Source organism: Pogoniulus pusillus, chromosome 22 (genome assembly GCF_015220805.1).
Source record: "Pogoniulus pusillus isolate bPogPus1 chromosome 22, bPogPus1.pri, whole genome shotgun sequence".
Lineage (NCBI taxonomy): Eukaryota > Metazoa > Chordata > Aves > Piciformes > Lybiidae > Pogoniulus > Pogoniulus pusillus.
In genome coordinates, this window is record NC_087285.1 from 3,314,471 (window position 1) to 3,342,091 (window position 27,621).

Here is a 27,621-nt window from a genome sequence, read left to right on the forward strand (position 1 = left end):
TTCCTTTGCCGCCGGTAAGCGATGCCTCACATCCTCTCCGACCATAATGGGCTACAAACCACAGTTCCCCTGTGGATTCAGCCCATTTCCTCCTATTCTTTAACAGGAAACTCTGCAAGAGTCAGCCCAGGCAGGCAAATTGCTCCTCACCCTCTGCTCCCTCCCGGGATGGACAGAGCCTCGGCAGGGCTGAAGAGCCACAAGCCGCCGGGAAGATGCTGGCTCCAACCATCCATCTGCTCCTCTGGCTGCTCTGCTGCACGCTGCTCCCAGGTGAGCTGTCCTGCTCTCACGGTGGGGAGTGGGGGAACGTGCTGGGCAGGGGGATGTGGGGAGCCTGGCTTCATGGGGAGCACCACAAGGAACAAGCCAGAGGGCCCAATGTGTGGTTGCTGCCATTGGAGAGCTCAGCCTTTAAATTCAGGGGTGGCAGGAGTCAGGTGGCTGTTCAGACTGGAGAAGAGGAGGCTCCCAGGTGACCTTCTTGTGGCCTTCCAGCATCTGAAGGGGCCTCCAAAAAAGCTGAGGAGGGACTTTTGAGGCTGTGAGGGAGTGGCAGGAGTGGGGGGAATGGAGCAAAGCTGGAGGTGGGAAGAGTGAGGCTGGAGGTGAGGAGGAAGTTGTTGAGCAGGAGAGTGGTGAGAGGCTGGAATGTGTTGCCCAGGGAGGGGGTTGAGGCCCCACGGCTGGAGGTGTTTGAGGCCAGGCTGGCTGAGGCTGTGTGCAGCCTGCTCTAGGGTAGGGTGTCCCTGGGCATGGCAGGGGGATTGGAACTGGCTGCTCCTTGTGGTCCCTTCAAACCCTGTGATTCTATTCTATGAAGTATGAGGCCCTACCAGATTGGAAGAGTTTGTTTGACAGTGCTGGACTTGTTTCCTGGTTAGCCAAAGGTGTGTTTCTGCTGAGGGTTTGATCAGGAGGAGTTCCGTAGAATCATAGGATCATAAAATCGTCAGGGCTGGAAGGGACCTCCAGGATCATCCAGCTCCAGCTCCCCTGCCACGGGCAGGGACACCTCACACTAGATCAGGTGGCCCAGAGCCACATCCAGCCTGGCCTTAAAAAATTCCAGGGTGGTAGGTGGCTGTTGTCAAGCATAAAGGCAGGCCATTTAAATGTGCAGGATGTTCTTTTCCTCAGAGATATTTTTCCCTTGGCTGATTTTAATTTCCCCTCTCACTGGTATGAATGCAAAGACCAGGAGCAAGACTCATGCAGAGTCATCCCTGTAGGAACAATTCTGCTCCTCTGTGAGAAGCTTTAGCTCCCCTTCCCCACGCAGGTCACAGTGTGGGATGAAAGAAGCCCTTGCCTGCTCTGAAGGGTGACAGGTTGTCTTTTCCTGCACCATCAGGCACCTCTTGTGCTGCTGACAGCTGGAGCAGCTGGGAGCTGAGACACAAAGGGATAGAGACTGCTGCTTCTAATAGCCAAGCCCCTAAAAATAAGGGCTCTGCAAGCCAGAGCTTCAGCATTACACCAGAGAGGCTGCCTGTGGGTTGCAGCCACCATGCTGGTAATAATGGGGTCTTTAAAAGGCAGGGAAGAGAGAAAGCAGCTGGAACAGTGGCTGCGTAGTTCTGAGTAGTGAGGACACCCTGACTGGAAAATCCCTCCCCTCATTAGGGGCCACACTGTTGCTTTCGGCAGAGGGGTGAACTGTGCCTGCTAGCAAAGGGCTCTGCCTCTCCTCGGTGCCTGCCCAGGATGCTCTTTTCTCTCTCGAAACCATTTGATGTGCTTTGCACGGGACAGGCTCCTTCTCAGGCTCAGCTGCATCCTGCTGAGATCCAGCCCCTGCCTAGTGTGGAGTCAGAGATCACCTCCCAGGCAGACCCAGCTGCTGAAGCTGCAAGTGGAAGGGAGGTCTCCCTCTGTTCTTTGCTCCCGAGTACATCACTTTGTCCTCTGCAGTCTGCTTAAAGCCAGGAGGCAGGGAGTGATCTCAATACCTGTGTGTCCAGCAGCTAGTGCCAGACCCCAGCAGAGCCAACACCAGCAGCTGATAGAAACACGGAATGCTCTAGGGTGGAAAGGACCTTCGGTGCCATCAAATCCTACTCTAAGTGCACCACTGAGCTGCATCCCCAAGCACCACATCCACACAGCCTGTAAACACCCCCAGGGATGGTGCCTCCAACACCTCCCAGGGCAGCCTGACAATCCTCCCAGTGATCTTTGCTTTTTTCCTAACGGCCACCCTAAGCCTCTCCTGGCACAGCTTGAGGCCATCGCTGATGATAACAGCACTGCTGCTGCTGCAGATCATAGAATCATAGAATCAGGCAGGGTTGGAAGGGACCACAAGGATCAGCCAGTTCCAAACCCTCTGCCACGGCTAGGGACACCCTACCCTAGAGCAGATCTCCTTGAAACCTTCTCTTCTTCAGGCTGAGCAATCCAAACTCTCTCAGCCTGTCTTCATAGGAGAGGTTTTCTTCACATCTAACCCAGAAACTACTCTTTTGTAACATCCTAGCCCCAGAGCCTCTCCTTTTGTTGCTCATTCTTATCACAGCATCCCATGCTATGGGCTTGTGTCAATTCAGACCTGGTGCTGAGGCCCATCATGGGTCTTGCTGCATGGTCCTGCAAGAATCATTAAAGCACAGAGCCTGGAAGTCCAGGCAGGGCACATTGTTCTCTCTCTGTTATCCTGCTGGGCAGGAGAGCAAGGCCCTAGACCTGCCCTGGGCACATCTGCAAGACTGAATTGTGCTAATCAGTACTCTGGGGAACTCAAATCATAGAAGCAGGCAGGGTTGGAAGGGAGCACAAGGAGCAGCCAATTCCAACCCCCCTGCCATGCCCAGGGACACCCTACCCTAGAGCAGGCTGCACACAGCCTCAGCCAGCCTGGCCTCAAACACCTCCAGCCATGGGGCCTCAACCACCTCCCTGGGCAACCCATTCCAGCCTCTCACCACTCTCATGCCGAAGAACTTCCTCCTCACCTCCTCTCTCTGAATCTCCCCACCTCCAGCTTTGCTCCATCCCCCCCACTCCTGCCACTCCCTCACAGCCTCACAAGTCCCTCCCCAGCTTTTTTGTAGCCCCCTTCAGATGCTGGCAGGCCACAAGAAGGTCCCCTGGGAGCCTCCTCTGCTCCAGCCTGCACAGCCCCAACTCTTTCAGTCTGTGCTCACAGCAGAGCTGCTGCAGCCCTCTGAGCATCCTCCTGGCCCTGCTCTGGACACTCTCCAGCATCTCCATAGCCCTCTTGTCCCAGGGGCTCCAGAACTGGCTGCAGGACTCCAGGTGGGGTCTCAGCAGAGCAGAGCAGAGCAGAGCAGAGCAGAGCAGAGGGGGAGAATCTCCTCCCTGGCCCTGCTGGCCACACTGCTGCTGCTGCAGCCCAGGCTCTGCTTGGCTTTCTGGGTTACAAGTGCACACTGCTGGCTCCTGTGGAGCTTCTCATCCCCCAGCACCCCCAAGTCCCTCTCTTCAGGGCTGCTCTGCAGCCACTCACTGCCCAGCCTGGATTGGTGCTTGGCATTGCCTCGACCCAGATGCACCTCTCCAGCTTCAGTCAGTACAACCAGCACTGCCCACTGCCTCCCCCCTTGGCACTGACCACACACTTCTTAACCTGCCTTCATTTTATTTTAACACAGCAAACTCACTGAGGTGATGCAGGACTTGGGAGGGGAGGGAAGTTCCTGTGCAAGGCCAAGCAGCAGGCTTTGCAAAGGGGCAGAGATGGGGGTCAGTGGTGCCACCAGATCCCTGACACGCACAGAGGCAGGTAGAGAAGGGAATTCGGAGCTCTTCAGCAAGACAGAAGAGGTGGAGGTAAACTCAGAACTTGCTCTTGCTGGAAATTTAACACCTGCCTGCTCCCAGGTGGGCCTCTGCTTGTTTTACTTTGTGCGTGCTCATTAACCTGTTAATGAATTTGTTGTTTCCTCCTTTGAACTCCCCAGTTCTCTCTGAAGGGAGGTTCAGGCACTGTTATTTTGGAATTGCTGAAGTGGGAAGGGCTGGAACATTTCCAATCTGTTTTTCTTCCCCCAGAAACACTTAACAGCAAATTTGTCCAAACAAACCTCTTCCCATGACTTGTTTCCATTACAATGGGCAGGCATTTTCCAGACAAAAGCTTTCCACCGAAAAAAATTCCTTCCCCAGACTGATGAGAACCAAGCAGGATTTTCCCACTGCTGCTCTGTCCACTCACTGCTCTCCTTATCTGCTCCACAGGCAGTGGATGGATAACGCCATGAGAAATAAGAGTAGGTGGGGTGCAGCTAGAGGACAGACACTGACCTACAAGGAGACCCTCCAGACACTTGTGGCCTTAAAGCAAAGCATCCACTGCATCCTAAAGCCGATTCCTTGGTCAGAAAGGAGAGGCAAACACAACCTGACCTGGTGAAGAAGGAAGAGAAAGCAGGAGGTGGTTAGGGGAAATGTTTGCTCATTAAACAAACTGCTCCCTTCTAGTAACAAGAAACCCCACAGATGGCTCTGACTGAGGTGGCCAGGGACAGTTCCCAGAATCTATGTCCCAGTTACAATAGGTGAGTCAGCAACAGATGTCCTTGGAGGGTATGGTGCTGGTAATCCAGCACCAGGAACGTTCCTGCTGGGAAAGCCAAGGCCTGGGATGAAGCCCAAAGCTGGAAAAGGGAGAACTGGTGCCTTGTGGTGCCCCAGCTAAAGGCATCACTGCCAAGCCTTGGCTGGAAAGTCTCCTTAGTCCACCTGCCCCAGAGGAGCTCACTTAGCATGAGCCAACCACCACCACCACCATGAGCAGGAGCCTCCCACTTGGTCTTTCTTACAGACTTCTGGGCTGGGGGGAGCTGGGTTTAACTTTCAGCTGAAGCAGCCCAGCACAGCAGAGAGGAGAGAAGTCCCCTCTAGTATCTCCAGATCTGGTGATACACAGGTCTGAAGGAGACTTTGTCCCTCCTGCCAGTGTCTGGTGAAGCTTGTACGAAGTAAAGGACTCAGGGAGACCAGGGGCAAAGAGAGAAGCCCAAACCAAGCAGGTCACAGAGGAAACTGGAAGCAGTCAGCAGCTGGGAGGGTGACAGCACAGCAGCCTGGTGGAGCAGCTCTTCACTCCCCAGGCACACAGACCTGCAGACTGGTGGGGGATAGAAGGGATCTCTGGAGCTCATCCAGTCCAACCTCTGCTGCTAAGTCAGGGTCACCCACAGCAGCTTGCCCAGGATCACAATGCCATGGAGGGAGCTGGAAGCTCTCTACAGGAGACTTCACAACCTCTCTGGGCAGCCTGCCCCAGGCCTCCAGCACCTTTACACCAAACAACTCCTGTTCAGGTGGAACCTCCTGGGTTCCAGTTTGTGCTCATTGCCCTTTGTCCTGCCCCTGGGCACCACTGACAAGCGTCTGGGCCCATCCTCTTGCCCCCCACCCTTTACCTCTTGTTGAGCACTGCTCAGCTCCCCTCCTGGGCTGCTCTTCTGCAGGCTCTCAGCCCCAGGGCTCTCAGCCTTTGCTCACCAGAGCCCCATGCAGGGGTGCATGGCATGCAGTGGTGAGCCACAGAGCAGTGGTGGGGCAGCCAGGAGAAAAGCCAGGGAAAGGCAGAGCTCAGCACACGTAGGGATGCAGCAGAGCCTGCTCCATGCAGGTGGCTCCCCAGCACTGTTTGTCTCCCAGCTTGTTTTCTACATTCAACTGGTTTCCCATTGACTTCCTCTTGAGATGTGCTTCCAGCAGGACTCAGCAGAGAGCACAGAGCTTGGTGCTCAGAGAGGATGCCCAGGCCTGGGTGTAGCCTTTGAGGAGGGGCAGAGGAAGGCTACAATTAATTTTAATTGTTGATGAGATCCAGGTATTCACTCCTGGCTCTCTAAACTTTCCACAGCTCTTTGGCCAAGTCATTACAACTCAGATCCACTTGGCAGTGAGCTGCCAACCCCCCACGCAGCGCTTGGGAGTGAGACAATCAAATACCTCTGTGGAGCTGGGGCCTGGTTCAGGCTGTTGTGGAGTCTCCTTCTCTGGAGCCTTTCCAGCCCTGTCTGGATGTGTTCCTGTGTGACCTGAGCTGGATTCTAAGCTCCTGCTTTGGCAGGGGGAGTGATCTATGGAGGTCCCTTGCAGCCCCTAACATCCTGTGATCTGTGATAATGACACTTTTCCTCTCTCTCCTCTATGGTTTGGGTTGGAAAGGACCTCCAAGATCATCTTCCACTTTGCCTGTTCTTCTGTGAGACCCTCAAGGCAGAAGCACCTTTTTTTTTTAGGCACTTAGTAAGAGAGAATTCAGGCTTTTGCAGAGCTGCTGCCTGGGATTGCCATCACAGGACACTTTTCCATATGAAATCCCTAAGAATGGGCTGGTGTTGCCCTCTGCTGCCTCAGCAGCTGCTGCCTTGGCACCCAGGAAACAACTGCGCTTGCCTTAAGCTATTTTTGCCCTGCATGATTTGACCAAAGTGCCAAAACCACGAATATAAAAGTCTAATTTTGGGTGGCCAGGTCACTTCTGAAAGCATTTGTCTATGCAGCCTGAAAGATGAGGGTGTCACAGAGGTTGGCACAGCGAGGCCAGCGGGTTCCACAGCTCCCTGCCATGCAGTCTGCTGCCTGGAGACAGGTAGGACATAGAATCATAGAATGGCTCAGGCTGGAAGGGACATCCAAAGGTCATCCAGTCCCACCCCCACTACAGTCAGCAGGGACATCTCCAGCTAGATCAGGCTGCCCAGAGCCCTGTGGAGCCTCACTTTGAATATTTTCAGGGCTGGGGCCTCAGCTACCTCCCTGGGCAACCTGTTCCAATGTTCTACCACCTTCATAGTGAAGAACTTTCTCCTAGCATCCAATCCAAATCTGCTCTGCTCTCATTTCAAACCATTGTCCCTCCTCCTGTCCATGCATGCCTTTGAAAAGAGTGTCTCTGCAGCCTTCTTGTAGCCCACTTCAGGCACTGGAAGGCTGCTCTAAGGTCTCCCTGGAGCCTTCTCTTCTCCAGGCTGAACACCTCCCAGCTCCCTCAGTTTGTCCTTCTACCAGAGCTGCTCCAACTCCTTGATCATTTTCGAGGTCTTCCTCTGGACCCTCTCCATCAGGTCCATGTCCTTGCTATATTGAAAGCTCCAGACCTGGATGCAGTGCTCCATCACCACATCTCCCCCTCAAGGCAAGCAGAAGAGTCCAGCAAGTCCAAAGCTGCAGATCATCAGGGTCCATCTCCAGCTCTGAGTGGGAAGGACCAGTTGCAGTCTCTGTACCTCCACATCAGTGTCACTGATCCTCCCTTGTGGCCTCATCTCTCTGTGAATATAACAAAGACAGCACAAACACTTCTTCAGCCTCACCTAAGCCTTGCAGAAGTGTTTCTGACAGCTGGTGCTGGTCCCTGCCACATCAGTGCTGCCTCACAGGGGTCCTTATGTAAAATAAGGAGGGGTTAAAATGTCAGTGGCTCTCTTTGGACACTGCTGGAGGAACTGCTCTTCAAATGACTGCCAAAAGTAGCTACAATTCACCTTTTTCTGTTTGTTTGTTCATTCTACAACATTCTCTCTTCTTGCTGCTGAGGAGTGAGGAGGGGGAGCTGCTGGCTCTGGGAACAGCCCAGCCACCTGGAGAAAGCTCCACAGAGAGACCTCTCTGCTCTCAGCCTAACACATCTAACCTCAGGGAGGAACTGCTGCAAAGAACACAAATCCAAAGAGTAACTAAAAAATTAAACAAAACTCAGCTCCCCAGGTCAAGAGGGACAGGGAGAGACTAAGTGTCCAATGGAGGCTATGAGGATGATGAAGGGACTGGAACAGCTGTGTGATGAGGAAAGACTGAGAGCCCTGGGGCTGAGAGCCTGCAGAAGAGCAGCCCCAGAGGGCAGCTGAGCAATGCTCAGCAACACATAAAAGGGGGAGGGGGGGAAGAGGTTGGGGCCAGACTCTTGTCAGTGTGCCCAGGGACAGGACGAGGGGCAATGAGCACAAACTGGAACCCAGGAGGTTCCATCTGAACAGGAGGAAAAAACTTACTTGGTGTGAAGGTGCTGAAGCCCTGGAGCAGGCTGTGCAGAGAGGCTGTGCAGTCTCCTCTGGAGACTTTCCAGAGCCATCTGGATGCATTCCTGTGTGAGGTCCCCTAGGTGCCCCTGATTTGGCAGGGGTGCTGGACTTGATACTCTCCAGAGGTCACTTCCCACCCCTAGCACTCTGTGGTTCTATGATTGTAGTGCTGAGGCAGAGCTGAATGCACCTGCAGCTCCTCCGCGTTCCTCTGCAGTCCCACGGCTCGGATGGGCCATCAGGAGTTTCCTCCTGCAGTGAGAGCAGAAGAAGCTCATTTCCCATCACAGCTCCCTTGGCAAGCTCCTGGTCTCCACCTCGAGCAGCTCAATCCGGCCATAGAGGCCTCGCACCCAGCACGCAGCAGGTATCTTGGCAGCGCTCATGCTCCGCAGGGAGTCACTGCAGGGCTTTGATGTTTATTGCAGCTACAACTGTGCTGCTGGCTGAGTCCTGCTGCTCATTGTTGGCTGTTTACACAGCCAGGGCCCTCCGTGGCAGGGAGTGGAGCTTGCTGGCAGCAGCACCGTGAGGAAATGGTTCCCAGCACAGTTCACATGAGAGTGCCTCAAGGGATGCCTGCAGGGAGCCGCGACGCGTGGCGCTCCTGTGGTCGTACCCAGCCTGCTGCCCAGCCCCGCGTCGAAACGTGGGTCTCTTCCTGCTCCAATCAAGTGAGTCAGGATGCTGAGCACCTTCACCCAAAGCAAACACCTCACAGAGCAGGGCTGTTGATTGTTTGAGTTGGCAGGGAAGGCACAACAAGCAGCAGAGGCCAGAAGTCAGAGCCAGAGCTGCTCCGCTTTGAGCTGCGACTGCGTCTAGAGAAGCCAGGGCCACCGATCCCTGAGTGCTGAAAGGAGACCTCCATCCCTTGGCCTCCTCACAGCAAGGCTGGACACCTCTCTGCAGCAAAGCTCAGACATAAGCAGACCAGGGGGAGCATCTACTTTGGCCAAGTGTGCTCTGGAAGAAACCTGCATTATCCATCTGACCAAGGTTTGGGTCTGCACACAGAGAGCTCTGTGTGAGCTGTAGCTCTGGTGTGACCTTCAGCAAAGGGCTGCAACAAACTGCTGAGCATGATCCTGCCTGGTGGAAAATGACCTGGGCAGGTAGGTCAACAGCAAGCATGTGCTTAGGTGGCCAAGAAGGCCTACAGCATCCTGATCTGTGGCAGGAACAGTGCAGCCAGCAGGACCAGGGGAGAGATTGTCCTCCTGTATGCAGTAGTGGTGAGGACACACTTTGAGGACTGGGTTCAGTTTGGGGCCTTTCACTCCAAGGACATTGAGGAGCTGGAGGTGCTGAAGTGTGTCCAAAGAAGGGCATCAAAGTTAGTGAAGGGTCTGGAGAACAGGGCTGATGAGGAGCAGCTGAGGGAACTGGGGTTGCTCAACCTGGAGAAAAGAAGGCTGAGAGGAGACCTTCTCATTCTCACAACTCCCTGAAAGGAGGATGGAGCCAGGTGGAGGTCAGGACAAGAGGAAACTGCCTCAAGTAGTGCCAGGGGACAGGTTTTGGCTGGGTATTAGGAAAAACATCTTCCCTGAAAGGGTTGTCAAGCCTGGAACAGGCTGCCCAGGCAAGTGGTGGAGTCAGCATTGCTGGAGGGATTTAAGAATCATAGAATAGAATCATAGAATGAACCAGGTTGGAAGAGACCTCCAAGCTCATCCAGCCCAACCTATCCCTCAGCCCTATCCAGTCAACCAGACCATGGCACTAAGTGCCTCATCCAGGCTTTTCTTGAACACCTCCAGGGATGGTGACTCCACCACCTCCCTGGGCAGCCCATTCCAATGGCAAATCACTCTCTCTGTGAAGAACTTCTTCCTAACATCCAACCTATACCTCCCCTGGCACAGATGTGGTGCTGAGGGCCATGGTCTAGCACCAGCTTTGTTAGAGCTAGACAATGGTTGAACTCAATGTTCTTAAAGGCCTTTTCCAACTGAAATGATTCTGTGAGCCCCTTCCTCTTGCCCTAACGCTGTGGATGCAGAAGCCAGCCCAAGGGATGGTCCCATCAAGGGTGGAAGGACAGAGCAATGTCCTCTCCCTTGGTCTCAGCTCCCTCCCATCCCTGAAAGCTGTGTTTGAGCTCTTAGATTTCTCCTCAGCTGCACCAAAAATGCTGGAATAAATGTGCAGCTCAGCACCTTTCCCCCCTGCCTGCTTTTCCTTTGACAAAGACTAAGTGCAGACAATAGCTCCTCAGCTATTCTTGCTGCTCACACGTGCCACCAGCACTCAAAAGCACCTGTGATGCTTCCAAGGAGAAAATGTGTTCCAGACAGCTTCTCCATCCCATGGGAAAACAAGAAAATGGCTTCTGCAAGGGAGGTTGGGAGAAAGAGGAGCTGCTTGAGCTTGGCAGCTGCTGGAAGATATTGGTCTCCGTGATGATCTCAGCACATTATTTTCTGCACTGAATGCCTGAAGTGGTTGAAAGCATTTGAAAGCCAACAGCCAGAAATTGGTGTTGAAGGCTGCTTAAGGAGCCCAGCCACAGAGAAGACCTGGAAAACTCCTGGGATCAGTGGAAATAGCCCAAGTCACCACACACTCCCCGTGGAGTCAAGCAGGCAGTGCCCCACAGGTGACAGGAACATCCCCTTCCTCAAGAGAAACATCTCCTCCTCTTTCAGAAGGGCAACCATATGCCCAGAAGATCTTTTTCTCATTATATTGAGGGAAGTTCTCCCCCCCACCACCACTCTGCCCTAGTGATGCTCCACTGCATCCAGTTCTGGGGTCCCCAGTTCAAAAGGAGCAGGGATCTACTGAGGGGAGTCCCAGGGAGGGCTACAAGGATGCCGAAGGGACTGGAGCACTGCCTGATGAGGAGAGGCTGAGAGCCCTGGGGCTGGCTACTCTGGGGAGGAGAAGGCTCAGAGGGGATCTGATCAATGTCAATCTGAGGGCTGGGAGTCAGGAAAGAAGGGACAGGGACAGCCTCTGCTCACTTGTGCCCTGGGATAGGACAAGGGGCAAGGGATGGAAGTTACAGCACAGCAAATTCCACCTCAACATAAGGAAGAACTTCTGTACTGTAAGAGTGATAGAGGACTGGCACAGGCTGCCCAGAGAGGTTGTGAGGTCTCCTCTGCAGCCTTTCCAGCCCTGTCTGGATGTGTTCCTGTGTGACCTGTGCTAGATTCCATGGTCCTGCTCTGGCAGGGGTTGGACTCAAAGACCTCTAGAAGGCTCTTCCAACTCCTAACATCCTGTGATCCGTGATACTAATTGATTCAGTGAGTGATGTTGCCTCTGTCCATAACCCTGTCTGTGCTGCTGGACTGATGGCCATCTAAGCTGCTTTTTTGGAGAAGGATATCCCATAATTTTCCCACATAACAACTCCTGCAACTCACCACCCCTACGCTAAGGCAGTTTCCTATTGCTCAACCTTCCTTTCCTTGCTGCAGTTAAAAGCCCTTCTTTTCTGGTCCTGTTCCCAATGGATTTAGGAAACCAATTAGTCTTCTCCTTTCTCTGTAATTAAAGACCTGATCTTATCTCCTCTTTAATGGTCCAAACAAGACAGATTTTGCCAGCCTGCTGCCAGGGAAGCTAGAAGTGAAAAGCCTGAAAGAGATCTGAAAAGTGAGGTCTGCTTTTCAGAGCCAAATCCTGTCTGGCAAGAGACCATGTTTTATGGTGTGTTCACCATGACTGACGCTGCTTTGGTTCCTCTCTGGCTGGGGATCATTGTCACAAAGCCTCCAACACACAAAACAACCCCAACAATTAGGGGCTCCCAGGCAGTTATGTGGGGAAAATGAGATCAATTAGGAGCTCACAACACCCAGATGGTCCCTAGGGTTGAGCCCTGAGCCAAGCCCTGCTACCCCACACACACTGGATGCTGAAGATGTCACTCCTGACACAGCCCACTCTCAGGGCACTGATTTGGCCTCTTGCAGACACCTACAGCATTGGCACCCACCATGAGGTTCATCATCTGCATCGCCTCTACAGCTCCTGGTAAGAACTGGGATGCTGCAGGCTGTGCTTCTTCTACAGATTGACAGACTCCATCAGGTTGGAAGGGACCCTCAAAGGTTATCTTGTCCAACCCCCCTGCACTCAGCAGGGTCACCTCCAACTAGATCAGGCTGCACAGGGCCACAGCAAGGCTGAGCTTGACTGTCTCCGGGGATGAGGCCTCAACCACAGCCCTGGGCAAGCTGTTCCAGTGTCTCACCACTCTCACTGTGCAGAACTTCCTTCTGGTGTCCAACCTAAATCTCCCCTGCTCCAGTTTCAAACCTCTGCTTCTCTTCCTATCCCCACATGCCCTTCTGAACAGTTCCCCCCCACCTCCAGCCTTCCTGTAGGTCCCCTTCAGATACTGAAATGCAGCTCTAAGGTCTCCCTGGAGCCTTCTCTTCTCCAGGCTGAGCAGTCCCAATTCCTTCAGCCTCTCCCCAGAGCAGAGCTGCTCCAACACTGATCATCTCTGTGACCTCCCCTGGACCTGCTCCAGCAAGCCTACATCCCTCTGGTGTTTGAGGTCTCACAGCTAGAGTAAAGATCTGAAACAGGGTTTTGGAAGTGCCTGGTCCTCTCTTTGGTGAGAAAGAGAGGCTGCAGGTGAGCTCTCTTGCAGGCTGCTTCACGAGGGGTGTAAAGCAGCAGGGGGGATGAGGATGTAAAGCTGCAGGCAGGCTGAATCTGGCATCCAGGGCAGACAGATTCTGCCTGTCCATGGGCACACAAGCACTACTCTAGCTGCGTGCTGGACCTCTCCTCCTGCCACCCCATGAGGTGCAGCATCCTGCAGAGGCACAGCACCTGGTCACAGACCACTGCTGTGATGGAGCTACATGGCATGACAAGGGGAGAGCAAGCTGGAAGGATTCAACCTTTGCTGCTGGTCCTTTTTCTTCAAACCTTTGCTGAACCTTTAGCTCCCTGGGGACTCTGGGGAGATGGATCACCAGAGGGAGCAGATTCAGCTGGTTTCTGTAGCTGTAATGTGGTTTCTTTCCTTAACTACAGATATCACTAGCAACAACCACTGTAAAACACCAATTAGGACCTGCTTCATCAGGGAGTTGGACAAGATGGTCTCCAGAGGTCCCTTCCAGACCATTCTATGAGCCTATATGACTTTCCAGAGGTTCTGAGTCAGTTCTCAAGGTGCAGCACTCTTCTTGTGCCCAGATTAACATAGCCAGAGGGCTTCAGCCAGCTCCCCAGGATGCAAGTACATGGGATAGAATGGGTGAGAGGCAGGAGACAGGAAGGAGGTCAGTCCCATCAGCTCCTGGGAACCTTTACAAACCTCATCCATCCACTCACTGAGGTCTCAAGAGGACAAAGATTTCAAATGTGTGACTCTCTTTAAAGAGTTAAGTCTCTTTAAGCAGCTCCAGAACACACAGGTCACTTGGCCTTTCTCCACAAGACCTCACTGGAGGCAAACAGGTCACAGAGAGGGAATGACCCCATGGACTTATGAGGCCTTCTCCCTTTAGCAGAGGAAGACAACTCCCTGAAGGGTTCAGCTCCATCTGGGAAGGAAGGCATTTATCCTGGCTGAATAAATTGCAGTAGTAACTCACTCAGAACCTGATCATTTTGCACTCAGTGTCTGCTGCTGCTCCTTTGCTAATGCTTTTGGGGAAATCACTTCTGTCCAAGCCACTGTTGCAGAAGATAAGCCCAAACCACCCAAGGAGCAAGAACACTCCTGTTTCAGTGCCAGTCACAGATGAGCTCCACTCATACTCTCATTCTTTCATTTCAGGTACTGCAACCTTCACAGATGGCTCTGTCCATGCCCTAACAGGTACCTCCTGGGCTGCTGCCTCCTCTTTATGTCTGTTTGGATGTTGATGGCCATGTTCGTGTGGGGATGCAAATGGAGACCTCACAAATGGCAACCAGATTCAAAACTCCCATGGGCTGAAGTAACTTCTCCCAAGTCCTTGTATTGCCTGTCTCTTCCTGCCCCACCTCCCTCCAGGGGCCATGGCAAGCACTGTGTCCCAGGGAATGACCTTACCTGCTTCCCTTGTTGCCTGGGGAGAGCAAAGTGGTGCTCCAGGAAGCCTGGTGAAGGCAGAGGGATCCTACCTCACCCTTGCTCCCCATTCCCTAGCAGTTAACACCTTCTCCTCCATGGGTCCTCAGAGCCAAGATCCCTTTGCCCACAGGCCCTCATAGCCACCCCAGTGCCAAACCCTCTCCTTAGCTCCTCTTGTCCCCATCACTCTTTTCAGCTCTACAGGGCTACAACAGCTCTTTCCCAGCCCATCCACCAAGCCTCCCCATGGGCATGCCACCAATAAGGAAGACATGTAGGAGATCTCACCTCCATGACTCTCTGCTTGCATTACAGGCCAACCTCAACCCCCAGCAGGCAGCCCTGAAGTACAGAACCATACCTCAGGTGAGGCTCAATTTGGAGACCTAAAAATGCAGCTCTTGGGCATCCTGGCTTGTAACTGTTCTGTCCTTTGATCCCTCTGGACCACCCAGCAACAAATGGGCTGTGCAGTGACAGGTTAGATAGGAAGAAGGAAATTTTGTGGTATGATGCCCAGGGATGTGGTGGAGGCCCCATCCCAGGAAACATTCAAGGTCAGGTTTAAGAGGGCTCTGAACAACCTGACCTAGTTTGAGATGTCCCTGCTGAGTGCAGGGGGATGGTTGGGCAAGATGACCTTCGAGGGTCCCTTCCAACCCGATGTATTCTGTGATTCTATGACCCTTTCCAGCAGCCATGGCCTCCACCAAGCTGTTTCTGAGCAGAGCTCTCTGAGGTAATGCTACACTTTCCCTACAGAGCCTTCAGCAACATCAACACCAACAACCATCTTGAATCTCACCTCCACAGCTCCAACTGCTACAGTCGAATCCTCTTCTGCTGCTACAACACTGCTGACATCAACTGCACAAGGTAAGCACAGAAAAATCCCATTTCAGCTCAGGCAGAGCAGGGTTCATGCATCCCTCCTGAGCCAAGCCAAACTGGGAGCATCAACAAGACTGAGCTAGTCCACACCATGCTACATGTTCAGCAGTTTTGGCTGTTTGCTAAAAGAGCAGCTCATCCCAGCTCCCCATAAGCACAGGGCTGGACACAACCACGACAGAGATGTGGCAGCTGCCCAGCAAGGCCCTATCAGGAATGCCAGATCGTGCTGGAACAGGTCACCCAGGCAACAAGGATGCCCCCTCAAGGCCTTGAGCAACCTAGGCTAGTGGGAGGTGTCCCTGCCCATGGCAGAGGGGTTGGAACTGGATGACCTTTAAGGTCCCATCCAACCCAAACCTTTCTGTGACTCAGTGTTTTAACAGGCAATGTTTTTGTGAAGGAGCTACAAGCAGCTCAGTCTCCCCAGGTGCCCTCTCCCAAGCTCACCTCTCCACTGACAGCTCAGCTTCCAGCTGGGCATCTTGATGTTTGGAGGGGAATTTTCATGCAGAGGAGGGTTTTCACTCCATGGAAACCTAGCAGCTCTCTACAGCACAGTTAGTGGCACCTTCAAGAGTTAATTCTCCTTTCCCTTATTTTCTTTCTCCAGATGAAAAGTCTAATGGAAGCAAAAGCACAGCAGCTTCACCAACTCAAGGTACTTTTGCCTTTTACAGAGTAATAATCAGTTGAGATCATTCCATGGCAATTAGCTTGCTTGGTTCACAGGCTGCAGGTTATCTAAGCACTTGTCTTTACCTTGGGTTTGAGCCATCAGCTACATCCAAAATCGAGTCTGGAATCCTTACAAGCAGTGATAAAACACCAGATCAAAATGCACTTCACATCCTCTGCCCGGGAGGAACTTGAGCAGTTGAAAGACTGAGCTGTGCTCAGGAAAAGGCAGCCCTTTAACCACCCTTTTAAAACCCTTCTCTTTTTGCTTCTGACACTTTGCTTAACCCAACCTGCAAGTAAAAATGAGTGAATTCAACCAGAGAAGTGGCTGAAGCCCCATTCCTGCAGGGATTTCAAAGCTGTGTAGGTGTGGTGCTGAGGGACATGGTTTAAGTGGTGACTTGGTAGTGTCGGGTTAATGGTTGGACTCGATGATCTCAAAGGTCTTTTCCAGCCTAAATGATTGATTGGATGATTCTCTACCTCTCCAAGCACCTCTCAGATCTTCTCCAACACAAGCAAGGTTAGAACCCCGTGGTCAGCCCTGCTGCACAGATGCCCAAGCAGCATGCCTGTGCCCAGCTAAGCCAAGAGCCCCTCGCATGAGCAGGCTGCTATTAATTATCACCCCGTGTTAAAGCTGAAAAGCTCCATACATCTCTGACTCCAGGAATGTTGCTGATGCTTCCAAAAGCCAGCTCTCCTGCTGTGTGAGACCCAACATTTCCCAGGCACGGGGCAGCCATGCCAGGCTCAGCAAACCACAGCTTCTGCCCACAGCCCGTGGGCTGGAAGAACAATTTCAGGATGGAACAAAAGGTTTGATGACTCCTGAAAAACATACAACAATGTACAGCTGCTTCTCAGGACTGTTGTGCCTTGGGTGGTTTCTGAAGCAGTTTGATTTGTTATTTCATGCTTTTTTTTTTCCTCCCCCCCTCCTTTTCATATCATTTCCCTTTTTATTTTCTTCTGAGTTTTGGCAAAACCATATTTTAAAGCAGTGATGTTTCTGCAAGACAGAGACCCCAGCCTCAGGGCACTGCAATGCCAGGAGCTGTGCCACACTCCTCCAGGCAGCCTGTACTTCAGGCCAGTGCTGCTGCTGGGAAGATGGGGCTGGGAATTATGGAATGGTTTGGGTTGTAAGGGACCTCCAGAGGTTACCCAGTCCCACCCCCCTGCAGGCAGCAGGGACATCCTCCACTAGATCAGGATGCTCAGAGTCTTCTTCAGCCTCACATGGAATATCTCCAGGGATGGAAGGACATCGACCACCTCCCTGGGCAACCTGTTGCAGTGTTCCAGCACTCTCATGGTGCAGAACTTGTTCCTAACATCCAATCCAAATATGCTCTGCTCTCATTTCAGACCACTGTCCCTCCTCCTGTCACTGCAGGCCTTTGCAAACAGTCTCTTTGCAGCCTTCTTGTAGCCCCTTTCAGGTACTGGAAGGCTGTTATTAGGTCTGCCCAGAGCCTAAGATCAAGTCCAACCATTACTTAACTCTGCCAAGTCCTCCACATCCTTTAGACTCTGGGAAGATGAAGCAAGAGGTGGCACACCTGTAGCCCCTTCAGGTATTGGAAGGCTGCTCCAAGGTTTCCCTGGTGCTTTATCTTCTCCAGGCTGACCCTAACTCCCTCATCCTGTCCCCATAGCAGAGGTCTTCCAGCCCCCTGATCATCTTCCTGGCCTTCTCTGGACCTGCCCCATCAGCTCCATGTCCTTCCTCTGTTGAGGGCTCCAGAACTGCACACAGCACTCCAGATGAGGTCTTCCCAGAGCAGAGCAAAGTAGCAGAATCACCTCTCTCCATCTGCTGGCCACGTTGCTTTTAAATATCAGAGAGAAAATCCTCCCTGACCTCCAGATGATCTTCTGAAGCTCTAAAGAATCATTTTTAGTCTCCTGACACAGCCTGTAGTTGTTCCACAAGGGTATTTGTATTTTTTCCCCTCTGCAGAAGTGAAACTCACAGGCTAGCTTTAAATTTGCTTGCAGAGGCTCTGGAAGCAGCTGTCACAAAGCAAAGTGTTTCACATGAGCCAGTTCACCCCACTGAGAACTGGAGTCCTTGCTCAACCAAACCTCCATGCTGCCACAGCCAGACTACATCTGGTGTACAAGGTAGCCCAACTCAAACTACCTTAATCACTTCTAGATAACCCAGGAGAAACACAACCACTAACTGCAGGCCTTAGGACATGCCAAACAGTTGATCCACACCCATACTCTGCAGATTTTTTCCCCACATCCACTTCTCTGTTGTGAAAGTCTCAACATCTAAGAGCAACACCAAAGCTATAACCTTCCCAGGTCACTCTGTCAGTATTCAACTGCTGCATCTGGCCCAAAACTGCAGCTAGGACTGCACAACTGGAGAGTTTGCACCAGGGTGCTTGAATTTTGGTTGAGTTTCACTGTGGACACAGAAAATGGCACAGAGTATGTTTGGTGGAGAGATTTTAGCTCAAGTATGAAATCCCAGATGTCGCCAGCACTGATGGACAGACCTCTGGGTAGACAAAGAACTGGCTGGGTGGCTGCACTTGAAATCCCAGATATCACCAGCACTGATGGACAGACCTCTGGGTAGACAAAGAACTGGCTGGGTGGCTGCACTTGAAATCCCAGATACCACCAGCACTGATGGACAGACCTCTGGGTAGACAAAGAACTGGCTGGGTGGCTGCACTTGAAATCCCAGATATCACCAGCACTGATGGACAGACCTCTGGGTTGACAAAGAACTGGCTAGTTGTGATCCACAGCTCCAAGTCCAAATGGAGACCAGGGAAGAGTGGTGGCCCTCAGGTGCTGGGTCTGAGCTCTTTAACACCTTTCTCAGCAACATGGACAGTGGCATTGTGGCACCCTCAGCAGTTTGCTGATGGCACCAAGCTGTGTGATGCACTGGAGGCACCTGAGGGAAGAGATCCACCCAGAAGGCTCCTGACAGGCTTGAGAAGTATCACAGTATCACAGTATCACAGTATCACCAAGGTTGGAAGAGACCTCACAGATCATCAAGTCCAACCCTTTACCACAGTGCCCAAAAGTGGGACGCTGCCAACTGCATGAGGTTCAACAAGTCAAAGTGCAAGGTCCTGCACCTGGGATGGGCCAAGCCCAGGCACAAACCCAGCCTGAGTGCAGAGTGGGTTGAGAGGAGCCCTGAAAAAAAAGCCTTGGGGCTGTTGATGAGAAGCTCCACATGAGCTGGCAGTGCCCTCATGCAGCCCAGAAGGCAGCTGTGTGCTGGGCTGCACCAAGAGGAGTGAGGGCAGCAGGGCAAGAGAGGGGATTCTGCCCCTTGACTGCTCTGCTGAGACCCCACCTGGATACTGCATCCAGCTCTGGTGTCCCCAGCACAAGGACACAGAGCTGCTGCAGTGAGAGCAGAGGAGCCCACAAAGATGATCCAAGGGCTGGAACACCTCTGCTGTGAGGACAGGCTGAGGGAGCTGGAGTTGTTCAGCCTGGAGAAGACCCCCAGAGGACCTTAGAGCTGCCTTCCAATATGTGCAGGGATCCTGCAGGAAGGCTGCAGAGAGACTTTTCATGGGGGTGTCTAGAGCCAGGACAAGGGGCAATGGTTTGAAGCTGAGTGAGAACTGGGCTAGGCTGGAGCTTAGGAAGAAGTTCTTCAGTATGAAGGTGGTGAGACACTGGAACAGGCTTGCCAGAGAGGTTTTGGATGTCTTCTCCCTGGAGGTGTTCAAGGCCAGGTTGAATGAGGCCTTGAGCAAAAAAGTCTAGTTAGGAGGCATCCCTGCCCATGGCAAGGAGGTTGGAGTAGATTGCCTCTGAGGTCCCTTCCAACCTAAGTCATTCTATGATTACCAGGACTCCACTCTCCTCTCCAGCATGCCCATTAGTTCTTTTGGTTATTAGGTGACTCTCAAGGCCTGGACTCACCTTCTGTGTTTCTCTTTGCAGGTCAAGAGGCCAAGAGAAGTGAGAGCACCACAACATCAGCAACTCAGGCTGCTTCCTCCTTTTTCTCACAGAGAGGTGACTGCTGGTAGATATTTTACAGCTCATAGCCAACAGCAAGGCCACCACACTGCTGTCTTCAAGGCAGCATGGTGAGTGGCCAACAAGCACCTGAGGGCTCTTGGCCATCTCATTTAGCCCTTGAAAATCCTGTCAAGCTCCACAGAAGCAGAACTCTGGGACAACTTGTGGAGCCTGGGAATAGTGGCTGTGCACCACAGCAGGAAAGGTGCCACTATGGTAAAAAAGAGGGAGATGGGACAAGCTGCCCCCTCAAACACTCTGCCAGGTCTCAGCCCTTCACCTGCCACGCTCAGCTCCCCCTCTAGGGCCCCAGCAGAAAGCCTTGGGGGTGCTCTCAGGCTGTCCATAAAAGGGGCCACATCAAGGCAATCTGATTCACATAATCACAGAAACATCCAGCTTGGCAAAGCCCCTCAGGACCACCAAGTCCAATCTATAACCCTACTCTACCAGATGCACCTAAAACCATAGCCCTGAGCACCACATCCAAACGATCCTTAAACACATCCAGGGTTGGTGACTCAATCACCTCCCTGGACAGCTCATTCCAGTGCTCATTCCCACACAGGTCTTGGTCACTTTGCTGTTTACCCAAGGATCCAACGTTATTCCCTCCAATAAAGTGCAAGTTATATCCTGCAGCACTGCTAGGAAAGCTCCTCCCAACCCTGAAAGAAAGCCTTTTACACAAAGCTGCCTTTTTCCCCTCTTGCAGGCACCTCAGCACCACCTACTCCAACACCACAGCCCTCTGGCTACTTGCCTGTGCCCACCCCAACAGACGACAAATCACCGCTGACGGTGGCAGCTTTTGGTAAGGTCCTGGGCAGCCTGGGCAGAGGGGAGGGTGTGCTTTGCCAGAGCCAGCCTCAAAGATACTTCCCTGGAGATGGATCCACACTTATCTCCTTCAGCATGCCTGATCCTGGAGTGTTCAGAGTGCAGGGAAAAGCCTTGAGAAAAAGACTTATCAGCAGGCAGTCAAGTGCCTGGCAAACAGAATCACTGAACTGCCTAGGCTGGAAAAGACCTTTGAGATCATCCAACCTGACTGTGAACTCAGCACTGCCAAGCCCTCCACTAAACCACGACCCTCAGCACCACATCTACCACATCTAGGGCTCTTACAATCCCTCCAGAGGTGGTGATACAATCACTTCCCCAGGCAGCACATTTCAGGGCTTGACAACCCTTTCACGGAATAAATCATTCCTAATGTCTAACCTGAACCTCCCTTGGGGCAACTTGAAGCCATTTCCTCTGTCCTGTCACTTGGGAGATCGACCCCCACCTGACTCCAACCTCTTTTCAGGGAGCTACAGAGAGCAATCAGGTCTCCTCCAAGCCTCCTCTTCTCCAAACTAAACGACCTCAGTGGCCCCAGCTGCTCCTCCTAAGACCTCTTCTCCAGACCTGTGTACAAGAGACAGATAATTTGGAAGCCCACCATGGCTACACCCGAGCTTGAGATCTTGCTCCCAGCACCAATATTTGCCCCAGCTCCATGTTAAGACAAAACCTAGGCACAAATCATCCCAAACTATGCCTTGGTTTCCCTGACAGGGTCTAGAATAAATGCACTGCCTGCCTGGAAACCTCAACAATGTCATGTCCTGCAAACCTGTTGAGACTGCATTCCCACCCTGCTGTGCTGCCTTCCCCTGCACCCTGCTTGGCAGGATGCAGCCAAGTCATGGAATCATTTGGGTTGGAAAAAGACCTTTAAGATCATAGAATGATTTGGGTTGGAAGGGACCTCCAAAGCTCATCCAGTCCAACCACTCTGCAGGCAGCAGGAACATCTTCCTTCAGATCAGGTTGCTTGTCCACGTCAAGCCTGACCTTGAATGTCTCCAGGGATGGGGCTGCAAGCACCTCCCTGGATAACTTCCTGCAGTGTTCCAGTACCCTGATGGTGCAGAACATGTTCCTAACAGCCAATCTAAATCTGCTCTCCTCTCATTTCAAACCATTGTCCCACCCACCTGCAGGCAGCAGGGACATCCTCCACTAGATCAGGATGCTCAGAGTCTTCTTCAGCCTCACATGGAATATCTCCAGGGATGGAAGGACATCGACCACCTCCCTGGGCAACCTGTTGCAGTGTTCCAGCACTCTCATGGTGCAGAACTTGTTCCTAACATCCAATCCAAATATGCTCTGCTCTCATTTCAGACCATTGTCCCTCCTCCTGTCACTGCAGGCCTTTGCAAACAGTCTCTTTGCAGCCTTCTTGTAGCCCCTTTCAGGTACTGGAAGGCTGTTATTAGGTCTGCCCAGAGCCTAAGATCAAGTCCAACCATTACTTAACTCTAACAAGTCCTCCACATCCTTTAGACTCTGGGAAGATGAAGCAAGAGGTGGCACACCTTAACCTGGGAACAGATCATAAAATAGGCATGGAGTAGACTTAACAGCCCCTGTCTGCCTTGGGCTGTGCTGTCCCTCCCCTCCACCACACTGAGCAAAGCCCCCAGTCTTCTATCACCCTGCAGGGGAAAGTGCTAATCCAGAAGCACTTTGAAGAGTGAAGTATTAACTCCCTGAGTACCCTTTGCCTATATTCTCCACCAGAAGTACTGCAGCACTCCTAACAGGGGAGGATTCCCATGTGAGGAAGAGTTTGGTTGGTTGAGGCCTGATGTCAGGGCCAAACCTGCATTCAGCCACTGGTTTATCACAGATAATCCCAGTCACAGCCTTTCCTTTGTGTGTGTGTCCCCCCCCATCCCAGTATGTATTTATCTGACTTTATACACGTTTAGGATAAGATTTACTAACTGTAGTAGGGACCTGCTGCCTCCAGCCAACCCCCCAGTGTGATTAGCTGACTTCTGCCCTCCTGGCACTGCCTCACTAATACTCATCAGTACTCACTGGAAGTCCCCTGAGGTCAAACTAGAAGAGGCTAAAGCCATTCACTCTAGTAACCAGTTACTTCTCTGCTTCTTGTGAGCAAAAATCTTGGTTTCCTACCCAAGTTCAAAGTCTTTCTGCTACCCTAGAAGCCAAGGACAGGCAAACTGTTCCATCAGCCACCAAAAGCTCTTTCCTCCACCTCCAGGTGTCATCAGCTTCATAGTCATCCTGATAGTGGTCGTGATCATCCTGGTCAGCGTGGTCAGCCTGAGGTTCAAGTGCCACCACTCAAAGGACTCAGAAGGTATTTACCTGGGCTGCTCTGTCTTTATCCCAGCAAAAAGTCATCAGTTTCCATCCAGATTGGGTAACTCCTAAAAGCTTAGGTGGTGGGGAGGTTTTGAAGCCAAACTGGAGCAGAGATTCATAGACTCATGAAGCAGTTTGGGTTGGAAGGAACCTTAAAGATCACCCAGCTCAAATCGCCCTGGCAGGGATAACTACCAGACTGGGTTGCTCGAGGTCTCCTCCAACCTGGCTCTGAACACCTCCAAGGTTGGAACCTTCACCACCTCTCTGGGATTCAGCAGTTAGGAATGCAGCGCGGCCAGCTCTTCAGAGGCCTGGCCCAGATCCCTCAGCGCATGGGAACAGTCTCAGGTTTGCTGCAGTTCAACCTGCCGGAGGTGGGCAGCTCTTCCAGCAAAACTCCCCGAGTCGGAGCCTCCCTCCTCTTCCCTGGGAATCCCATCTCGCACTAAGCAGTGCCCGCTAGAGGGCAAAGCTGCTCCATAGCGAGCCAGAAACTGCCCAAGGACTAAGGGATGCTAGCGAGGAGGCAGCAGAACCTTCACTCCTGCCACTCTGTCACCTCAGTTGAAGGATTTTCTCTAATCACCTCTCAACTATTCCCCGTGGTGCCTCTGATCTCGCTTGGATTTCACTTATAGCCCTGTACGATGTAATTCTGAACACAGCTGACTTATTTTATTGCTTGGCTCTGATGGTTTCTCCCCTGTACATCAACGAGTGCCTCTCTCCCTCCAGACAAACAGAAGCCAGGGAGCTCCGTGGTATCAGAGAGGTAAGGCTGCTCACAACCTTCTGGAAAACCTCTTTCACTCCAGAACTAATTTTGGCAAGGCAAAAGATTGCTTTGGTTATTTGGGGTTTGAAGGAAGGACTTCAAGACATCTTTGACACAGGTAAAAAAGAAACCCAAATCAGCCTTGCCTGAACCTCATCCTCTGCCTGATGGAGCCAAAGGTAGAAGTGGGACAAAGGGCAGTCCTGTCAAAGCTGCACTGGTATCTGTGAGGACTCATCATCTTCCTTTCTTTGCCTAGATGCAGAACTGAAGTCTAAATTTGAGGCTCTGGATCTCAAAGTAGCCTCAGTGAGATGAGATCAGGTTGCCATAAATACCTTCCAGATGCCTATTACTATTATCTAGTAAGAGCAGAATAATGGGACCCCAGCCAGAGACCTTTGGAAGTGAAGCACTAAGTAGAGAGTCACAGATTGATTGCATCAGGTGGGAAGGGACCCTCAAAGGTCATCCTGTCCAACCCCCCTGCACTCAGCAGGTGCACCTCCAACTAGAGCAGGCTGCAAAGGGATCAGCAAGGCTGATCTTGAATGTCTCTAAGGCCTCAACCGTATCCCCGGGGAACCTGTTCCAGTGTCTCACCACCCTCATTGTGCAGAACTTCCTCCTGGTGTCCAGCCTAAATCTCCCCTGCTGCAGTCTCAAACTCTTTGTCCTGTCACCACAGGCCCCTCTAAACAGTCCCCCCTTAGCCTTTTGTAGGTCCCCTTCAAATACTGAATCATAGAATCAAGCAGGTTGGAAGAGAGCTCCAACCCAGCCCAACCTAGCACCCAGCCCTGGCCAATTAACCAGACCATGGCACTAAGTGCCTCATCCAGGCTTTTCTTGGAAACTTCCAGGGATAGCAACTCCACCACCTCCTTGGGCAGCCCATTCCAATGCCAATCACTCTCTCTGCCAACAATTTCCTCCTAACATCCAGCCTAGACCTGCCCTGGCACAACTTGAGACTGTGTCACCTTATTCTGTCGCTGGTTGCCTGGGAGAAGAGACCAACCCCCATCTCCCTGGAGCCTTCTCCTCTCCAGGCCAAACAGCCCCAATTGTTTCAGCCTGCCTTCATAGGAGAGGTGTTCCAGGGTGGCTGTTCTGAACCCCATGGCCTATCACTGCTACCCAAGAAGAGAGGCTAGATGTGGGGAAGCAGCAGGAAATGAGAACTGGAAGGGACCAAAAGATGTTGCTCCTACTCTTCCATCTGATAGTTTCCTACCAAAGTTTACAAAGCCTGCTTTGGAAAGAGGCAAGGGACACAAGCAGTAAGGTCTCTAAGTATTTAGGTGCTAAGTTTGTAGCAGCATCAATGGTTTCCAAATATCCTTAATGGCCATAACCTGAAGCCACCAGGGCAGGACATTGAGAGGACTGTGCCCCTGAGACATCCTAATTTCCAAGGCCGCTCAGTCTCCCACTGAGGCCACTAAACTGCACATCCCAGCCCTCAGGGCAGGGAGAAAGGGGAATTCCACCTTCCTGACACTTTAACTCTCACTCCTGGGACAGCAGGTGGCAATGCACGATGTAAAAATATCCAGGGCTCCCTCTGTGTGACAAATAAGGGTGCAGGACAGAGGGACACAGTCAGCTTCCCTTGTGTTCCACTTCTGGTAGAGGCTGCAGGGCTAGAGGCAACTCAGTCACCCAGAGCCAGATCCAAACTGCTCCTTGATTCTGCCTACAAGAGGTGACACAGGTGACAACAGTGCTGTCAGGCACAGCAGCTTCACATCCATATTCATCTGAACCTGCTGCTTGGCTCCCCAGAGAGCTCCAAAGCCATATTCAGACAGTGGATGGGGAATGGGGCACTAAGGACAGGCCTGAAGCAGGAACAACAGCTCAAAGGGCAACATGAGCCAAGCCTGGTCCCTTGTACCAGCCAGCCACAGCCTTGCCTGTTTGCCCCCAGCTGTGTGTGAGGAAAGGAGGAGTTAACAAATCATCTTCTCTTCTCCACAGCTGCTCGGCAGGCCCAAGCCAGAAGGGTAACAGCATCACTCTGATCTCCATGAAGAACATCAACACGAACAACAGCATGAGCTACCCACCCTCAGAAAAGGTTTGCCTCTAAAGCTTTGCTTTCTAGAGAGCCAGCTGTGGCTCGTTTCTCCTGCTGGGCAACCACATGCCTCTGAGCCAGCTCTTTGTTCTCCTGCTGCTTCATAAAAGTAGTAAACCCCAGGTGCCACCCAGCTCCTAAAGGTACCAGTCTGGCTCCACTGAGCCAAATCAAAGTTTGGATACCCATCTCAGGTTTGTCCAGGTTCCCTGAAGCCAAAGTGTCTGCTATACCTCATGGATATAGCTGCCAACACCTAGGGCCAGCCAGCAGAGCCACAGGGGTTTGTCACAAGATCATAGAGTCACAGAACCTGTTTGGTTACTAAAGACCTCTAAGATCATCAAATCCAACCATTCTCTGCTCTCAGCACTGCATCTATTACTCTTTTAAACACCTTCAGAGAGTGGGAGTCAACCACTTCCCTGGGCAGCCCATTCCAGGGCTTGAGAACCCTTTCAGTGAAGAAGTTTCTTCTAATGTCCAACCTAAACCTCTCCTGGTTCAACTTGAGGCCATTCCCTCATGTTCTATCTCTTGTTCCTTGGAAGAAAAGGCCAACACCCACCCAGCTCCAACCTCCTTTCAGGGAGCTGTAGAGAGCCAGAAGGTCTCCTCCCAGCCTCCTTCTCTCCAGGCTGCACACCACCAGTTCCCTCAGACACTCCTCACAAGATCTAAGTTCTAGACCCTTCCCCAGCTTTGTTGCTCTTCTCTAGACCCTCCCAGCCCCCTCAGTGCAGTGAGGGTCCTAAAGCTGAACCCAGGACTCCAAGTATGGATTCACCAGTGCTGAGTATAGGGGCACAAACCCTGCCCTAGTTTTGCTGGCCACACTATTGCTGATCCAGTGCAGGATGCTGGTGGGCACCTGGGCACACAGTGACTCATCTATAGTCAGCTGTCAATCAACACCCCAAGGTCTTTCTCTCCCAGAAAGCTTCCCAGCCACTCTGATCCAATCTTGGAGCTTTGTATGGGGTGATCCAGGCACAGGAGCTGGGACTTGGCCTTGTTGTGTCTCATACAGTTGGCCTTGGCCTACTGATCCAGCCTGTCCAGGTCCCTCCTTGAAGAGGTAAACAAGCTTGCCTTTGAGAAATCAAGGTCTCACCCTCTGAGTCAAGGCTCACCCACTCCTACTCCACAGGACACTCCCATCTCAGGTCCACTCCACGTGAGCAATTCACATCACATCCCAGCCTTTTGTGGCTGGGGTTGAGCTGGAGGGAACACATTGCTTACCTGCTTTTGCCATGGCCACCAGGCTGCTGACACATCACATCTTCTTCTTCCTGCAGGTGCTATGAAACCAAGGGCCCAGAGCTTGAAGCTGACACGTGTCAACCAGCAGTGACTTTTAAGGTTCTTTTATCTTCCCTTGAGGAAAGAGCAAAGGTGGACTTTGTCTATAAATTATGATGTCCTTTCTGATCAGTACATTTCCAGTAGCACCCCACACAGCTTCAACCACCTCCCTGGGCAGCCCATTCCAGGGCTTGAGAACCCTTTTAGTGAAGAAGTTTCTTCACTAATGTCCACACAGCTTCCCCACCTGGGGTCTAAAAGGGCTTTCTCCAGTTACAGCCTGCCATGCTCAGTGGTGGGTGGCTAACTGTAGTTTTGATAGGCCTTCAGACACTCAGCAGCATGAAGGAACATCTGCTTCACTTGCTAAACTGCTGCCTTAATGGCCTTTATGGTCCATGCAGCCAGTCATGGGCTCGATAATCGAGTCAATCCCATGCATAGACTGAAGCTAGAAGCCTAATGGGACACAGATGACCAAGTGCTAGGTCAAATCCCAGCACAACTGCTCCAAGCCCCTTATCCTTTCTGCCCCCATTGTCCCTGCAGTGATGGGGATGATCCCAGCCACCTACCTCACAGGGTTGTTGTGAGGCTATGCTGACTGATGTCTGTAAAGCATTTGGGGAGGCAGGGATTAAAGGTG

At 52.2% G+C, this 27,621-nt stretch overlaps 1 protein-coding gene across 1 annotated transcript; it reads left to right on the forward strand.

Moving 5' to 3' along the window:
* The first annotated feature begins 193 nt into the window (after window positions 1–193).
* Window positions 194–27,621, forward strand: ECSCR (endothelial cell surface expressed chemotaxis and apoptosis regulator). The gene is made up of 11 exons (XM_064162260.1): window positions 194–273; window positions 13,765–13,806; window positions 14,359–14,409; window positions 14,806–14,919; window positions 15,548–15,595; window positions 19,558–19,632; window positions 20,354–20,452; window positions 22,703–22,801; window positions 23,545–23,581; window positions 25,568–25,667; window positions 26,969–27,621. Exons 1-11 carry the CDS (start codon window positions 216–218, stop codon window positions 26,975–26,977), a joined length of 732 nt encoding a protein of 243 aa, XP_064018330.1. The 5' UTR covers window positions 194–215; the 3' UTR covers window positions 26,978–27,621.

Coding starts and splice junctions, on each gene's coding strand:
- ECSCR (XM_064162260.1), top strand. CDS start 216: ATGCTGGCTCCAACCATCCATCTGCTCCTCTGGCTGCTCTGCTGCACG. Junction 13,807..14,358: donor CTCTGTCCATGCCCTAACAG/GTACCTCCTGGG, acceptor CTTGCATTACAG/GCCAACCTCAACCCCCAGCA. Junction 22,802..23,544: donor CCACTCAAAGGACTCAGAAG/GTATTTACCTGG, acceptor CTCTCCCTCCAG/ACAAACAGAAGCCAGGGAGC.